This window comes from Vulpes vulpes, chromosome 1 (assembly GCF_048418805.1).
Source record: "Vulpes vulpes isolate BD-2025 chromosome 1, VulVul3, whole genome shotgun sequence".
NCBI classification, from domain to species: domain Eukaryota; kingdom Metazoa; phylum Chordata; class Mammalia; order Carnivora; family Canidae; genus Vulpes; species Vulpes vulpes.
The window spans coordinates 22,139,699-22,157,615 of NC_132780.1; the positions used below are offsets into that span (position 1 = coordinate 22,139,699).

Here is a 17,917-nt window from a genome sequence, read left to right on the forward strand (position 1 = left end):
CTTGAGTTGCATTATCACTGTAGTGTGTGGTTAGGGGTTTCTAGGTCTGTTTACAGTTTTCTACACTATGCTCACCAGTCACCAGGAGCAATAGCCCTTTGCATGGGAGTGCCTTGAAAACCCTGCCTCTCCTCCCTACACAGAACCTGCAGTTTTAAATATCTGTGCCCTACCACCCCATCACCATTCATGTTTCAAGTCTCACTCCCAGTATGGTGGTATTAGGAGATGGTGCCTCTGCACTATGGGGGTCATGAGGGCAGAGCTGTCATGAATGGGATTAATGCTTTTATAAAAGAGACCCCACAGAGCCCCTTAGCCCCTTCCATTATGTGAGGACACAGTGAGAAGTCGACATGGCACAGAAGAGGGCCCTCACCCTGTGGCATCTTGCTGGCACCCTGATCTCAGAATTCCGGCCTCCAGGACTGTGAGAAATAAATTTCTGTTGTCTATAAGCTACGTGGTCTGTGGTATTTTATTGTGGCAACCCCAGTGAACTAAGACAGTACCTCTTGTTGTTCTTTTTTAAGATTTTATTTACTTATTCATGAGAAACACTGAGAGAGAGGAAGAGACACAGGCAGAGGGAGAAGCAGGCTCCATGCAGGGAGCCCTATGTGGAACTTGATCCTGGGACTCTAGGATCACACCCTGGCCTGAAGGCAGGCACCAAACTGCTGAGCCACCCAGGTGTCCCAGACTGTACCCCTTGTGTCCTTCCCCAGAGTCAGGGCTCTCTCATCATGGAAACTTGCCAGGCTGAGCTCTGCACAGCAGGCCTTCCTCTCACTGTCTCTAGGCCCCCTTGCCCATCAGCAGGCCCATGGCCTCATCCATGGGTGTGTCTGACACAGATTCCTATGAGGCTGCCTCTTCCCCAACAGAGTTAGCATGCACTTTACCAGCATTTCTCTGCTTCCAGGTTGCTGGCATGGAGCCCAGGATGAGGAGGCACCTTCAGAGCAAGGTGTTTCTTCAGGAGCATCACAGGTCAGGACTCCAAAGCTAGGCCCATCCATCCAGGAGGCCCAGCCCTGCGAGGCATGTGGCCCAGGATGGAAAGACCTTTTGCGCTTGGCTGAGCATGATGGACTGTACCCCGATCAAGAGCTATACATTTGTGGGGCAAACCTGCACTGGCACCAGAAGGAGCAGATTGGAGACAAATTTTCTAGAAGGGAAAAGGGGAGCTGTTCCTTTGCAATGAACAACAGTGTTCACAAGGCAGACAGTAGCTTCATGTGCAGCAAAGGTGGGAAGGTTTTCCTGGGCAGCACAGGCCTTCTCCAACATCTGGCCTATCACAATGCAGTGAAACCACATGGGGACACTGAGTGTGGGGAGGCCTTTGCAGCTGGACAGAATGACTACAAGTGCGCTCAGTGTGGGAAAGCCTTCAGCCAAAAACAAATACTGCTTGAACACCAGAAAATCCACACTGGAGGAAGACCTTATGAATGCAGCAGATGCGGGATGGGCTTCATTAGAAAGTTTCACCTTGTGCAGCACCAGAAAATTCACACTGGAGAGAGGCCTTTTAAGTGCAATGAATGTGGGAAAGTCTTTAGGTACAATTCCACGCTCATTAGTCACCAGAGAATTCACACTGGATTAAGCCCTTATGAGTGTAACAAATGTGGGGAATTCTTTAAGTATAATGCCAACTTCATGAAACATCAGAGAATCCACACTGGAGAAAGGCCTTATGAATGCAGAGAATGTGGGAAGTTCTTTAGGTACAACTACAGATTGATACGACACAAGAGAGTTCACACTGGAGAAAGGCCTTATAAATGTAGCGAATGTGGGAAATTTTTCAGATACAGCTCCACATTTATTAGACATCAAAGAGTTCACACTGCAGAAAAGCCTTATGAGTGCAGTGAATGTGGAAAATTCTTTAGGTACAATTCCACACTCATTAAACACCAGAGAGTTCACACTGGAGAAAGGCCTTATGAGTGCAGTGAATGTGGGAAATTCTTTAGGTACACCTCTACACTCATTAGACATCAAAGAGTTCACACTGGAGAAAGGCCTTATGAGTGCAGCTTATGTGGAGAATTTTTTAGGTACAAGTCCAAGCTCATTAAACATTGGCAGAATCACACAGGAGAGAGGCCTTATGAATGCAGTGAATGTGGGAAATCCTTTAGGTACCACTGCAGACTCATTAGACATAAGAGAGTTCACACTGGAGAAAGGCCTTATGAGTGCAGTGTATGTGGAAAATTCTTTCGGTATAACTCCAACCTTATTAAACATTGGAGGAATCACACTGGAGAGAGGCCCTATGAGTGCAGTGAATGTGGGAAAGCCTTTAGCCACAAACATATACTTGTTGAGCATCAGAAAATCCACACCGGAGAAAGGCCCTATGAGTGCAGCAAATGTCGGAAGGCCTTCGTTAGAAAGTCCCATCTTGTTCATCACCAGAAAATCCACAATGAAGACAGACCTATGAGTACCATAAATGTGGGGCATTCTTGAGATAAAACTCCAAGCCATTAACCAGAGAATTACACTGGTAAAGAAACTTATGGGTGCAGAGAATATGGCGAAGCCTTTAGGTACCACTCTAAACTCTACACTGGGAAGCACCTTATGAGAAGAGTAAATGTGCAAAATTGTTTTGGCACAGCTTGCCATTCATCAGACATCAAGAGATCACTGGTATAGTCAATATGCAGTCTTAGGTGCAACTCCAGCCCCATTACACATCAGAGAATTTGCAATGGAAAAAGACCTTATTTGTGCAACAAATGGCATTTGTTCATCTAAAACTCTAACCTCATTTGGCACCAAAAGTTCATACCACATTAGAGTATTGCAGAGGAGGAAAGACTTCAAATATCTGCTCTTCTTTGTCCCTGGGAAATACTGTAATATAGTTTTTTTTATTTTACATTTATGTTACGGCAAAGTGCATGTAGCACACATTACACTGTCTTTGAATTGTACAGTTTAGTAGTGTTAAAAAATTCACATATTTATGCAACTAATTTCCAGAATTCCTTTCATCTGGCAAAACTGAAACTATACCCATGAAACAGCTCCTTCTAGCCCCTCCCTACCACACCTGGAAACTTTTTATGCCCCATCTATGAATTTGACTACTCTGTTTACTATTTGTTAGTGGATTCATACAGTATTTGTCTTTTTGTGACTGGCTTGTTTTGCTTAGCATGATTTCTCCATTTGTCAGCATTTCTTTCTGTTTTGAGAAGGAATCAGTTGACATACCTAAAATACAGGGAAGGGTGATGGTGGAGTCAATACAGCTTTGCCAGATGTTAAATTATTTCTAGAGGAAGAGGAGGTCCAGATTTTATATGGAATCTTTATTTCTTAACAGCTTTATTGATGTATTGACATATATTAAAACTGCATTTATTAAAAGTATAAAATATATTTTTCATATATGTGTCCGCAATGGGAGCATCACCAGAGTCGTGATAATGAATAATTCATAGCCCCTGTAGTTTCCATGTGCCCTTTTTCATATTCTCTCTCCCAGCCCTACCCAACTTGCCATCCCCAAGTGGACACTCCAGTTTGCATTTTCTAGAATTTTCTATAAAGGGAATCCTACAGTTACTCTTGTATGCTGTTTTCACTAAGTGCATATATGTATTTTTAGTATTATCCATGCTGTGTGCATAAAAGCATGGCATCTAACAAGGCTCTGTGTTATGTATTAGAGCTGCAATGTCTATAAACAACAAAGGTGCTAATCACTGAGTGAAAGAGTTGTTTAGAAGGGGAAAGTGAGGGCGCCTGGGTGGGTCAGCAGTTGAATGTCTGCCTTCAGCCCAGGATGTGATCGTGGAGTCCTGGGATCAAGTCCCACATCAGGCTTCCTGCATGGAGCCTGCTTCTCTCTCTGTGTCTCTGCCTCTCTCTCTCTCTCTCTTATGAATAAACAAAATCTTTATTTAAAAAAAGAGATTTAGATAAAGTAAACTTAAGCTCAGTTTCTTGAATTCATTATCAAAAATTTTTGAACCATCTGAACCACAATTCTAAAAAATTCTTGCTTGACTTTTTTCTAGTAGTGTTTTAAAGCTATGTCTTTGTATCATAAAAATTCTTAGGGCTTTTTTTTTGTGTGTAAAATACACAAAGTTTACTATCTTGTTATTTTTAAGTATTCAGTGTGTGATATATTAGAGAACCATTAGGGTGTGTGTATGGGGGTGGGGTGGGGATTTGTGTTTTGCTAATGGCCCAACAAGTTGAAAATCTGCAGAATAGGCCTGTAGGCTGGGGGCCAAGGAAGTGTTGCAGTTCAGGCCCAAAGGCAGACTGCTGGGAGGGTTTCTTGCTTGAGATCATCTTTTTGCTGTGTAATCTTCAAACCAGGTGGCTCATTGAGAAAGTTGAAATTTAGAAAGGGCAGAAACAAACATTATACAATAGGAAATGGAAAGAAAACAGTTTGAGAGGGAGACATAGGAAACAATTCTCAATTCCACTCTGTATTTTTCAAATCTCAACATGTGCAAAATATTTAATGAAAAAATTATCTAAATTTATATTTACATTTAAAACTTTATGAATCACTAAATTCTACACCTGAAATCAGTTTTACTGTATATGTTAACTAGAATTTAAATAAATTGAAATTTAAAAACCTTCAAAGCTTCATGACAGCATTAAAGATTTGGGTGATTGAGAAGATATTTAAAATCTCTAAATGAGCCTAGTTTTAGATAATTATAGACATGCACATTTAAATTCTTAGTAAGACACAAGAGACTAGAACAAAACATGAGAAGACAGGGACTTCTGTTTTCTGTTTCAGCCTGTAAGAAGCTGGAAATTGCCATTCCATCCTGACAAAAAGCTGGAAATACTAGAAAATCAACTCTTCTTAGGTCCATAAGAGAAGTGAGTGGCAAGCCAAACGGCTGTTCCTCAAGTTAATCCAACAGAGGAACAGAATGAAGGAAACCCAGGAGCTGACCCTCCTTCAGGAGCCCTGGTGCTGTGATAGGAGAACCTAAATCATCACACTTTGGGGGATTTTCCTCACAGTGAACATCAGAGAAAAACACTCATGTGCAGGGAGAGGGACAAAGGAACCAAAGAAAGGACTGCTCTCAGAAGAATCAGCTGGGGATTTTTCAGAGCCTGGAAAATATCCCAATCCCGGCCACTCTAGCCATCTTGTCCCACTTTCATGGGGGGGGGGGGGATGCATGAAATTCACAGCCTAGAAGCAAAGGCTCACTGAACAACTGAGACCTAATTGTTGTCCTGTAGTATGTTTCCTCTGATAACTTACCACTACTTATGACCACATTGCTAGAGGTCTATTTTCAGTGATTTCTTTTACTACTGCATCATGTCCAAGTATTAATAAAAAATTATAACACATACTAAAAGGCTAAAAACAAATTTTGAAGAAACAGAGCAAGCATCAGAACCAAACACATAAGGCAGGGATGTTGGAATTATCAGGCCAGGAATTTAAAACAACTGTGATTAAGATGATAAAGGCTCTGATAGATAAAAGCAAACAAATACACAAAATACTAAAAGAAACAAAAGAACAAAAAAACAAAACCAAATAGAATATCCAAGGACTATGAAACAACTGAAAAAGTGTAGAAGGTGAATAATGGTAAAACCAGAAAGAAATGAAAGAGAAAGGAACAGAAAAAAGGTTTGAAACAATAGTGATTGAGACTTTCTCCCAAATTTATCAAATTTAAATATTCAGCTACTGATCCAGGAATCCCAGAGAACACCGCAGAAAAAATGCTAAAAGAAAAAAAGTACACCTAGGCATATCATTTTCAAACTACAGATAATCAGAGATGAAAATCTGAAAGAAGTCAGAGGAAGGAAACATTTTACCTCTAGAAGAGCAAAGATAATGACATCCAACTTTTCAGAAACCATGCAAGTAAGAAGAGAGCAGTACAATATTTAAATGTTGAGAGAAAAGCCCTACCAACCTAGAATTCTATACCCTGTGAAATTATCCTTCAAAAGTGAAGAAGAAATAAAGAATTCTTAGAAAAACAAAAGTGGAGAGAATTTGTTGCTAGTAGACCTGCCTTGTAAGAAATGTAAAAAAAAAAAAAAAAAAAAAAAAAAAAAAAAAAAAAAAAAAAGTTCTTTAGAGAAAAGGAAAATGATATGGCTCAGAAGCTCAGGTCTACAAAAAAAAAAAAGTATCAGAAAAGGAATAAGTGAGGTAAAATAAGAACTTATTGTCTTATTCTTAACTGATCTAGTTTGTCCCAAAAATAAGCATCAACATACTTGAGTATGTATGTGAATATATATATAAGTGATATGAATAACAGCAATGATACAAGAATTGAGACAGAGGAATTAGTATTATTTTGTTATATTAAGGGACGCACACACTACCTGTGAAATGGTAGGGTTATTTGAAAGTGGATTTGGATTAGCTGTAGATATATACTATAATCTCTACAGCAACCACTACACAAAATTAAAAAAAAGAAGTTATGTTAAAAAGGAGAGAAAATGGAATCTATAAAATGCACAATTAAAACTACAAAAGGGAGAAAAGGGGTGGAAGACAAAAATAGGAAGTATTAAATACTATCTAAATAAAAATGTTTCTTAAAAAAAAAAAAAAAAGTTTCTTGCTAGATTATAACAGTCACTGATTTACCGAGGCCAGAAATACATCCCCCTCCAACTCCCCATTGTGCCCTGTCTAGGGTCTTTTCTTTCTTGTCCCTGTCCTAGCATACTGAAAGTCATAAAGCAGTCTCCAAAACTTCAGTCAACATGTATTTTCCAAGGAACAACATAGAGAGCTGTGAGTGGGTGATGAGTGTTATTGTGTAGTTAAAAAGAAAACCACAGGCCCAAAATGTCAACTCAGGTTGAGTCCCCAAACTAGCACTTAATGTCTAATCTTTTTTTTTTTTTTTCTTAATGTCTAATCTAATTGCAATTTCCACCTGCCCCAAAAATGTAGTCTTAACCAGGCAGGAATTTTCCAGGAATCCGCACCAATGAAGTAATCCACCACATGGGCCCTCGCCATCCCCTAAAGGAATATGAAGTTGTCTGCATTGCAGGGTGTCGCCTGCAGTGGTGACGTGGTCAGCCAGGGTCCACTCGAGGTTGAAAAGGGGGCAGGGAGGGAGGGGATACGATGCGGTGACTTACAAAAAGTATGTATTTGTTCATTCAGATGGCCAAAATATATTTTTTATATGTATCTGATTTAGTCCATAGTTCCTGGCTCACAGCTTCCAACACCTTCGGAATTTGCTAAGTGTTGACAGTGATAAAGTTGTCTTTTGCTAGCACCTCAGCTGATTGCCGGGAAAACCAGCCTTGTGATTAGAGGGTTGGACATTTTAGTTCCTCCTTTCTCATTTCTCCCCACCTTTGGGGTGGGTGAGATGGGCTGGAGGGCTGAACCAATACCTGATTTAATCTACCAGGTTATGTTATGCAGCTTCCATAAAAATCCTAAAGGATGGAGTTCAGAGAGATTCCAGGTTGGTGAACACTGAGATTTCAGGAGTGTGGTGTACCTGGAGAAGAGCATGGACTCTCTGCCCTGTCTTCATACCTGGCCATATGTGTCTCTTCCTGAGTTCTGTCCTTTTGTAATGAACTGGCAATCTAGCAAGAGTTTTGTGAGCTATTCCAGAAGATGAGGTCAACCTGAGAAGATCTTGAGAACCTCTGATTTTTAACCAGTCAGTGAGAAGCACAAGTAACAGCCTGGCTAGCAAATGGCATCTGAAATGGCAGGAGATTGAAGGTGAGGGTACAGTCTTGTAGGACTGAACGCTTAACCTGCGAATCTAAAGCCATCTTGCTGGCTTTTAAGAATTGCTTGGTGTTGCAGCACCTGGCACTGTCTACTAAGCTTTGGAATCTTGGTTTTGGCTAAGGTCGTGATCTCAGGGTAATGAGATTGAGTCCCGCCTCAGGCTCTGCGCTTAGTACATGGTCTGCTTAAGACTCTCTCCATCTCTTTCCGCTCTCCACCCCCTGCCCAAGTAAATAAATCTTTTTTTTTTTTTTTTTGCTTGGTATTGTGTGATGACAGACACAGACACACACATACACACACTTCTTGGAATCCAGCGACCTAATTTAGGGGCATATCCAGATTCGAAATGTTAAGTTGTTGAATAAAGCATGGGATATAGAGGCAAGGAGACCCACGAAAAGGACAGACACTGCAATAGATCTAGGAGAATTTGTGGTAGAGCTAGACCAGAGCAGCACTAGAGGAGAGATGTGATAAGAGCTTGGATAGATCATAGAGTCGATAAGGTTTCCTGCTGCATCCAATGTCTGTGAGTAAAAGGAGGGAGGTAGAAGACCATCTGAAGTTCATTTTTTTAGAAGGGGAGGGGAAGGACAGAGGGAGAGGGCAAGAGAGTATTGGGCAGGCTTCATGCCCAGCATGGCGCTGGACCTGGATTTTGAGCCCCTGATCCTGAGATCATGACCTGAGCCAAAATCAAGAATTGGATACTTAACTGACTGAGCCACTTGAGGCACCCCTAAAGGAGACTCTTAAGATTGTTATTTTAGATGGGCTCTGCAGTGAGGGTTGAGGCTTGAGACCAGAGGGCAGGACACAGGTGTGTGTGTATCCCTGATGCTCCTTCAGAGAGGAGCAGTTCCAGCTTAGGGTGAATTCTGGCATGTGTATGTAGAAAGGAAGGTCCGGGTGAGGTAAGGTGCAGGCCTGGCATGGAGACTGAGGTATGAGTTGCTGTAGGAGTTGGTGTAACTTTTCCACCTTGTAGGCTAAGCAAACCTTTGAGACCACTCCCTGTGGAACAAGGCAAAAGTCAGCTGAGTTAGTGGAGCAGCTGGGTCCCCAACCAGGCCACTGCTGCCTTTCCTCCCATCCACTGTCCAGTCAAGGACTCCCTGGTTGCTGTCTTCAAAGGATTATAGTACAAGGACTAGTAGTGCTCAGTGCCTCCCTTTAATTTAAGAATGTATAAAACAGTTATTAATTTGACACTAATGAAGCAAAATCCCTGCTAATAGGTACACATAGGCAAGCAATTAGAAATGAACCCATTTACTTATTAAATTTATTCAAATACTTAATCATGGTTTATTTAAAAAAATTTTTATTGGAGTTTAATTTGCCAACATATAACACCCAGTGCTCATCCCACCAAGTGCCCCCCTCAGTGCCCGTCACCCAGTCACCCCAACCCCCCGCCCACCTCCCTTTCCACTACCCCTTGTTCATTTCCCAGAGTTAGGTGTCTCTCATGTTTTGTCACCCTCAGTGATATTTTCAATCATTTTCTCTCCTTTCCCCTTTATTCCCTTTCACTATTTTTTATATTCCCCAAATGAATGAGACCATATAATGTTTGTCCTTTTGCAATTGACTTATTTCACTCAGCATAATACCCTCCAGTTCCATCCACATCGAAGCAAAAGGAGGGTATTTGTCATTTCTAATGGCTGAGTAATATTCCATTGTATACATATACCACATCTTCTTAATCCATTCATCTTTTGATGGACACTGAGGCTCCTTCCACAGTTTGGCTATTGTGGACATTGCTGCTATAAACATTGGGGTGCAGGTGTCATGGCGTTTCACTGCATCTGTATCTTTGGGGTAAATCCCCAGCAGTTCGATTGCTGGGGTGTAGGGCAGTTCTATTTTTAACTCTTTGAGGAACCTCCACACAGTTTTCCACAGTGCCTGCACCAGTTCACATTCCCACCAACAGTGCAAGAGGGCTCCCCTTTCTCCACATCCTCTCCAACATTTGTTGTTTCCTGTCTTGTTAATGTTCACCATTCTCACTAGTGTGAGGTGGTATCTCATTGTTTTGATTTGTATTTCCCTGATGGCCAGTGATGCGGAGCATTTTTTCATGTGCTTGTTGGCCATGTCTATGTCTTCCTCTGTGAAATCTCTGTTCATGTCTTTGTCCATTTCATGATTGGATTGTTTGTTTCTTTGCTGTTGAGTTTAATAAGTTCTTTATAGATCTTGGACACTAGCCCTTTATCGGATATGTCATTTGCAAATATCTTCTCCCATTCTGTAGGTTCTGTTAGTTTTGTTGACTGTTTCTTTTGCTGCGCAGAAGCTTTTTATCTTGATGAGGTCCCAATAATTCATTTTTGCTTTTGTTTCCCTTGCCTTCATGGATGTATCTTGCAAGAAGTTGCTGTGGCGAAGTTCAAAAAGGGTGTTGCCTGTATTCTCCTCTAGGATTTTGATGGAATCTTGTCTCACATTTAGATCTTTCATCCATTTTGAGTTTATCTTTATGTATGGTGTAAGAGAATGTATAGTTTCATTCTTCTGCACGTGGCTGTCCAATTTTCCCAGCACCATTTATGGAAGGGACTGTCTTTTTTCCAGTGGATAGTCTTTCCTGCTTTGTCAAATATTAGTTGACCATAGAGTTGAGGGTCCACTTCTGGATTCTCTATTCTGTTACACTGATTTATGTGTCTGTTTTTGTGCCAGTACCACACTGTTTTGATGATCACAGCTTTGTAGTAACAACCTGAAAGGTATTGTGATGCCCCCTGCTATGGTTTTCTTTTTTAATATTCCCCTGGCTATTCAGGGTCTTTTCTGATTCCACACAAATCTTAAGACGATTTGTTCCAACTCTGAAGAAACTCCATGGTATTTTGATAGGGATTGCATTAAATGTGTAAATTGCCCTGGGTAGCATTGACATTTTCATAATGTTAATTCTTCCAATCCATGAGCATGGAATATTTCTCCATCTCTTTGTGTCTTTCTCAATTTCTTTCAGAAGGGTTCTGTAGTTTTTAGGGTATAGATTCTTTACCTCTTTTGTTAGGTTTATTCCTAGGTATCTTATGCTTTTGGGTGCAATTATAAATGGGATTGACTCCTTAATTTCTCTTTCTTCATTCTCATTGTTAGTGTATAGAAGTGCCACTGATTTCTGGGCATTGATTTTGTATCCTGCCACACTGCTGAATTGCTGTATGAGTTCTAGCAATCTTGAGGTGGAGTATTTGGGTTTTCTATGTACAGTATCATGTCATCTGCAAAGAGGGAGAGTTTGACTTCTTCTTTGCCAATTTGAATGCATTTTATTTCTTTTTGTTGCCTGATTACTGAGGCTAGGACTTCTAGTACTATGTTGAATAGCAGTGGTGAGAATGGACATCCCTGTGGTGTTCCTGGTCTTAGGGGAAAGGCTCCCAGTGTTTCCCCATTGAGAATGATATTTGCTGTGGGCTTTTTGTAGATGGCTTTTAAGATGCTGAGGAATGTTCCTTCTCCCTACACTCTGAAGAGTTTTGATCAGGAATGGATGCTGTATTTTGTCAAATGCTTTCTCTGCATCTATTGAGAGGATCACATGTTTCTTGTTTTTTTCTCTTGTTGATATGATCTGTCACATTGATTGCTTTATGAGTGTTGAACCAGCCCTGCATCCTGGGGATAAATCCCACTTGGTCATGGTGAATAATCTTCTGGATGTACTGTTGGATCCTATTGGCTAGTATCTTGTTGAGAATTTTTGCATCCATGTTCGTCAGGGATATTGGTCTGTAATTCTCCTTTTTGGTGGGGTCTTTGTCTGGTTTTGGAATTAAGGTGATGCTGGCCTCATAGAACAAGTTTGGAAGTATTCCATCTCTATCTTTCCGAACAGCTTTAGTAGAATAGGTATTGTTTCTTATTTAAACGTTTTTTTTTTATAAATTTTTTTAAATTTTTATTTATTTATTTATGATAGTCACAGAGAGAGAGAGAGAGAGAGAGAGAGAGAGAGAGAGAGAGAGAGGGGCAGAGACACAGGCAGAGGGAGAAGCAGGCTCCATGCACCGGGAGCCCGATGTGGGACTCGATCCCGGGTCTCCAGGATCGCGCCCTGGGCCAAAGGCAGGCGCCAAACCGCTGCGCCACTCAGGGATCCCTCTTCTTTAAATGTTTGATAGAATTCCCCTGGGAAGCCATCTGTCCCTGAACTTTTGTGTCTTGGGAGGTTTTTGATGACTGCTTCAATTTCCTCCCTGGTTACTAGCCTGTTCAGGTTTTCTGTTTCTTCCTGTCCCAGTTTTGGTAGTTTGTGGTTTTCCAGAAATGCGTCCATTTCTTCTAGATTGCCTAATTTATTGGCATATAGCTGCTCATAGTAAGTTTTTAAAGTCATTTGTATTTCCTTGGTATTGGTGGTGATCTCTCCTTTTTCATTCATGATTTTATTAATTTGAGTCTTTTCTCTTTTTAATAAGGCTGGCTAATAGTTTATCTATCTTATTAATTCTTTCAAAGAACCAACTCCTGGTTTTGTTGATCTGCTCTACAGTTCTTCTGGTCTCTATTTCATTGAGTTCTGCTAGAATATTTATTAACTCTCTTCTTTTGCTGGGTGTAGGATCTATTTGCTGTTCTTTCTCCATCTCCTTTAGGTGCAAGGTTAGCTTTTGTATTTGAGTTCTTTACAGTTTTTTTATGGATGCATGTATGGCAATATATTTCCCCCTCAGGACTGCTTTTGCTGTATCCCAAAGATTTTGAATGGTTGTACCTTCATTCTCATTAGTTTCCATGCATCTTTTTAATTCTTCTCTAATTTCCTGGTTGACCCTTTCATGTTTTAGCAGGATGGTCTTTAACCTCCACGTGTTTGAGTTTCTTCCAAATTTCTTCTTGTGATTGAGTTCAAGTTTCAAAGCATTATGGTCTGAAAATATGCAGGGGACAATCCCAATCTTTTGGTATCAGTTAAGACCTGATTTGTGACCCAGTATGTGGTCTATTCTGGAGAAAGTTCCATTTGCTCTTAAGAAGAATGTGTATTCAGTTGCGTTTGGATGTAAAGTTCTGTAAATATCTGTGAAATCCATCTGGTCCAATGTATCATTTAAAGCTCTTGTTTCTTTGGAGATGTTGTGCTTATAAAAATCTGTCAATTACAGAAAGTGCTGAGTTCAAGTCTCCCAGTATAAGTGTATTATTATCTAAGTATGTCTTAACTTTGGTTATTAATTGATTGATATACTTGGCAGCTCCCAGATTAGGGGCATAAATATTCATGATTGTTAGGTCCTCTTGTTGGATAGATTCTTTAAGTATGATATAGTGTCCCTCTTCATCTCTTACTACAGTCTTTGGGAAAAACTGTCATTTGTCTGATAAGGGGATGGCTACCCCTGCTTTCTTTTGAGGACCGTTTAATGGTAAATGGTTCTCCAACCTTTTATTTTCAGGCTGGAGGTATCCTTAGATCTAAAATGAGTCTGTTATAGACAGAAAATAGATGGGTCTTACTTTTTTATCCAGTCTGAAACTCTTTGCCTTTTGATGGGATCATTAAGCCCATTTACGTTCAGAGTTACTATTGAATGATATGAATTTAGTGTCATCATGATACCTATTCAGTCTCTGTTTTTGTGGATTGTTTCCTTGGACTTCCTCTTTCTTTTACAGAATCCTCTTTAATATTTCTTGCAGAGTTGGTTTGGTGGTCACATATTCTTTCAGTTTCTGCCTATCTTGGAAGCTCTTTATCTCTCCTTCCATTCTGAATAGAGCCTTGCTGTATAAAGCATTCTTGGCTGCATGTTCTTCTCATTTAGGATCCTGAATATATCCTGCCAGCCCTTTCTGGCCTGCTAGGTCTCTGTGGAGAGGTCTGCTGTTAACCTAATACTTCTCCCTATAAAGGTTAGGGATCTCTTGTTTCTTGCTGCTTTAAGGATCTTCTCTTTATCTTTGGAATTTGCAAGTTTCACTATTAAATGTCAGGGTGTTGAATGGTTTTTATTGATTTTAGGGGGATCTCTCTATCTCCTGGATCTGAATGCCTGTTTCCCTCCCCATGTTAGGGAAGTTCTCAGGTATGATTTGTTCAAATACAGTTTCTGGACCTCTGTCCCTTTCGGCGCCCTCTGAAACCCCAATTAAATGTAGATTTTTCCTTCTGAGGCTGTTATTTATTTCCCTTAATCTTTCCTCATCATCTTTTAATTGTCTTTCTCTTTTTTCCTCAGCTTCCTTCCTTGCCATCAACTTGTCTTCTATGTCACTCATTCTTTCTTCTACCTCATTAACCCTCATCATTAGGTCTTCCAGTTTTGATTGCATCTCATTTAATTGATTTTTAATTTCGGCCTGAGTAGATCTAACATCTGCAGTCATGAAGTCTCCTGAATCCTTTATGCTTTTTTCCAGAGCCACCAGTAGCTTTATAATTGTGCTTCTGAATTGGCTTTCTGACATCTAACTGTAATCCAAGTTCTGTAACTGTGGGAGAGAGTACTGTTTCTGATTTTTCCTTTTGTGGTGAGTTTTTCCTTTTAGTCATTTTGCTCAGTACAGAGTGGCTAAAAACAAGTTGTACTGGAAAAAGGAAGGAAAAACGGGGGAAAACAAACAAAAAACAAGGAGGGGTATTTTATATACTCTGATTTTATATACTGTAAGTCCCTTGACTTCCCCTGGAGCTTTCCAGTGCTGCTTGGTTAAGAACTTGCTCTTCCCCTGTCCTTCCACCTGGTCTTCTGGGGGAGGGGTCTGCTGTGCTGATCCTCAGGTGTGTGCACCTGGGGGCGATGCCCCACCCCCTTCCAGGTGCACGGTTCAGTGGGATCTGTTTATCCTGTGAGGCCCCTGCTCTCTGGCAGCCCTGCTCAGTGCCAGGCACAAGGTGACACCAGGAGGAACAACAATAGTGGCTGTGGCCAGCTCTCCAGCCCTGGAGTCAGCTCCTGCAGTAACTACTGCAGTCTCCCAGTCCGCAGGGGCCTGGATGCTCCAGGGGTGGGAGGCGCTGATCTACAGAGCTTGGGGCCACGGGGCAGCAAGAGTGTCCTTGCTGTCCTGTGTCCTCCCGGCCTCCGCCTGTCCCAAGGGGAGTGCCAGATCCTGGGCTATGTCCCCTGGGGCCTTGGGCTCTGGGACCTGTGCCGCTGGAATCGCACTCCTAGGGCCCCGCATCCCCCTCTGTGTGGAGCCGCCACCTGAGCTGCTCCCGAGGCCCTCCACTAAATTTTTTTAAAGAATATTTTATTTATTTATTCATGAGAGACAAACACAGAGAGAGGCAGAGTCAACATAGACAGAAGGAGAAGCAGGCTCCATGCAGGAAGCCCAAATCGGGACTCAATCCTGGGACTTCGGGACCATGCCCTGAGTCAAAGGCAGCCGCTTAACTGCTGGGCCACCTGGGCATCCCCTTTAATCACTGGTTTATTATTTTTATTTTTTAAAGATTTTATTTTTTTCATTCAAGAGAGTCACACACTGAGAGAGGCAGAGACACAGGCAGAGGGAGAAGCAGGCTCCACGCAGGGAGCCCTATATGGGGCTCGATCCTGCATGCCCTGGGCCAAAGCCGGTGCTAAAGTGCTGAGCCACTGGGGCTGCCCTAACCATTGGTTTAAATGTTAACTTACCTTTGAGTATTGTCTTATGATGTAAGTTTTGTGTATCACATCCTCTTAAAATCTTAAAATGTGGGAAAAATACATAATCAAAAATTTAAAGCCCAACCACTTCACTTGCACTGAGAACTTAGACAAAACCATTGGTGCTGTGGACAGTGATAGTGGCTACATAGTGTGTACTGCATATGTGTGGTATTGATATCAGCCCTACAAGGTGCAAAACAGTCTTATTCACATCTTATGGAATAAGGGCACTGATGCTTAGGAAGGTTCAGTCTTTTCCAGAGTCACACAGCTAGTCAGAGGCAGCACTGAGGCCTGAGGAGCTCAGTTTGGACCATGGTGGGGGTTCAGCTGATAAGATCCTACCCTGGTTACCCAGTTCTCCTGGACTCCCTCCTTCCAGAGGGTCCCATTGTGGTGACAAATGCTTCTGGACCCTGCACCAATGAGATGAGAGTGTCCCAGGCTCTCACCCACCCTAACTTCCACCCCAGTGGTTCAAGTGATCCAATATAGGGAATGGTGATGTTCCAAGAATCTTCATCTGTTCTCTCTCTTTCAGGGCTGACAGTCCTGTGGTTCCACAAAGTCCAGGGTCCTGAACTCAATCTGGGTTCTGCAGGTCAGTTCCATTGCTGACAACCAACCAGGTAAGATGTACTGTGCATCCTGGGAACAGATCCAGTGTTCAAATGCCTGCAGTTGAGACTTAGCTGGCATTGTTTAGGAAGCTTCCCGACTGTTTATATCTGTTGGGATAGGGGGTGAGGTGGCAACTGGTGGGGTGAGAGGTCAGGACACACAGGGATCAGGCCTAGCATGACAGCCTTGGGTTCTAGGCCTCTAATCTGAGGACAGTGGGACCTAGGGAAAGTTTGGAGCTAAGGAGGTAGTGATCTGATCAAAACTTTAACAGATTACCATGGCTACAGAGTGGAGGATAGACTGGTGTCTATAGATAGACACTCCAGCAGGTGACTGCTGCTTAGTGGCCAGACAGGAAGGAGGGGGGTTGCTTTCTGGGTGCATTCTGCACAGAGTTGCCACAGAGTGAGGATGCTGGGAGATGACATGGAAAGGTGGAATCAGGGATGGGCCCATGGTTTTTGGCTTTGTTTGGAAGAATGAATATTCTATCAAGTAGGATGTCAAGTCTGCGGTAGAAGGGATTTTCGGAGGAAATGTGAAGAATCAGGCCGCCCAGCCCCCTCCATGTGGAGCCTCTGCCCGAGCGCATTCTGAGCAGTTCCCAGGGCCGCGCAGCCCGCTGCGCGGAGCCCCTGCCTGAGCCGCTTCCGAGCTGTGCCCGGGGCGGCACAGCTAGCTCCCTGCGGAGCCGCTGCCTGAGCCGCCTCCAAGCTGCTCCGGGGCCCCGCCGGATGCCGCAGCCCTTTAGGGAGCTCGGCCGCGGTGTGTGGCGCGCTCTCCCTGGCTCACTGGTGCTCTGTTAGTGTCCCAGGGAGGCTGAGGGCATCCTCACCCCTCCTGGGATCCTGCTCCAACTCCCGGGAAGATTGGTGAAACCCCTGCTTCTCCAGGACGGGGCTTTCCTGTCCTGGGGACACTCGCTGTGGCCTTAGCCCAGGTCCTCGCGGGGCCCCCCCACTTGAATGCCTTTTGTTTCTTTCTTTCTTCCCCCGTCCGGTCTTCCTACCGTGATAGAAGCGTGAACTCTTCTCACTGTAGCATTCCAGCTGTTCTCTCTTTAAATCTCAGGCTGAATTTGTAGGTTTTCAGGATGATTTGAAAGTTATTTAGGTAATTTGGTGGGGACAGGTGACTTGGGGACCCTACTCTTCCGCCATCTTGCCCCCTCCTACTCTGTTTTCCGTTTAAAATTGTTTCTAGGCAATGGTTTCAGGAGGGTCAATGAGAAAGCCATCTGACATTGGCCACCTGAGCTGCATGGTGATTGGCCACCTGAACCAGGCCACCCCGAGAGAGTGCTTGATTGGCCAGGGCATGGTGGTGACATCACAGAAAGGCATTCTGATGCACCTGGGCTGATATGAAAGCATGACAACCGCGCAGGTCCCCGTGATGACAGAGATGGCACTTCAGCCACAGATCTCCCTGCTCTCCCTCAGGTTGTCTGCCCTGTTTTCTGCCCATGCCCATGGCAAGCCCCTGGACCACCCTCCTGCCCCAGTCCTCTCGCCAAGACTTTGGGCTCCACCTGCATGTTTGCACATCCATTCATCCCCCTCTGTGGTCCTGAGAGTCCACGAACCCACAGCAGGCGACTCCTGCTCCCATTTCCCACTGAGAGGTTGGCCTGGCTGCTCACGGACATATTCTCATGTGGACTGTGGGAGCAGGACACCGGTAATGGGTACCATGGATACTCAGACAGAGGGGAAATGCCTCCACACCTCTGGGGTCAACCCGGGGCTCAACACAGGAAAGCTGTGAGTCCCCGTCCTGAGGGAACCCAGGGCACTCACTGCTTCTGTGGAGCTCTCCAACCCAGCTCAGTACAGGGCACATGAATGCCCTAAACCTCCACTCCACCCCCATG

At 43.1% G+C, this 17,917-nt stretch overlaps 2 protein-coding genes across 2 annotated transcripts in view; both read left to right on the forward strand.

Annotated features, from left to right (window-relative positions):
• LOC112911926 (uncharacterized) overlaps nt 1-3,966 on the forward strand; it is a 31,753-nt gene extending 27,787 nt beyond the window's left edge. Inside the window, 1 exon segment of the mRNA XM_072747578.1 lies at nt 926-3,966. Coding sequence (XP_072603679.1) covers nt 926-2,493 — 1,568 coding nt within the window. The 3' untranslated portion in view covers nt 2,494-3,966.
• Nucleotides 1-17,917, forward strand: part of LOC112911920 (uncharacterized) — a 31,537-nt gene that overhangs the window by 746 nt on the left and 12,874 nt on the right. The window contains exon 2 of the mRNA XM_025988624.2: nt 15,962-16,049. The gene's annotated coding sequence lies outside the window, so the exon portion shown is untranslated. The remainder of the gene's footprint in view (nt 1-15,961; nt 16,050-17,917) is intronic.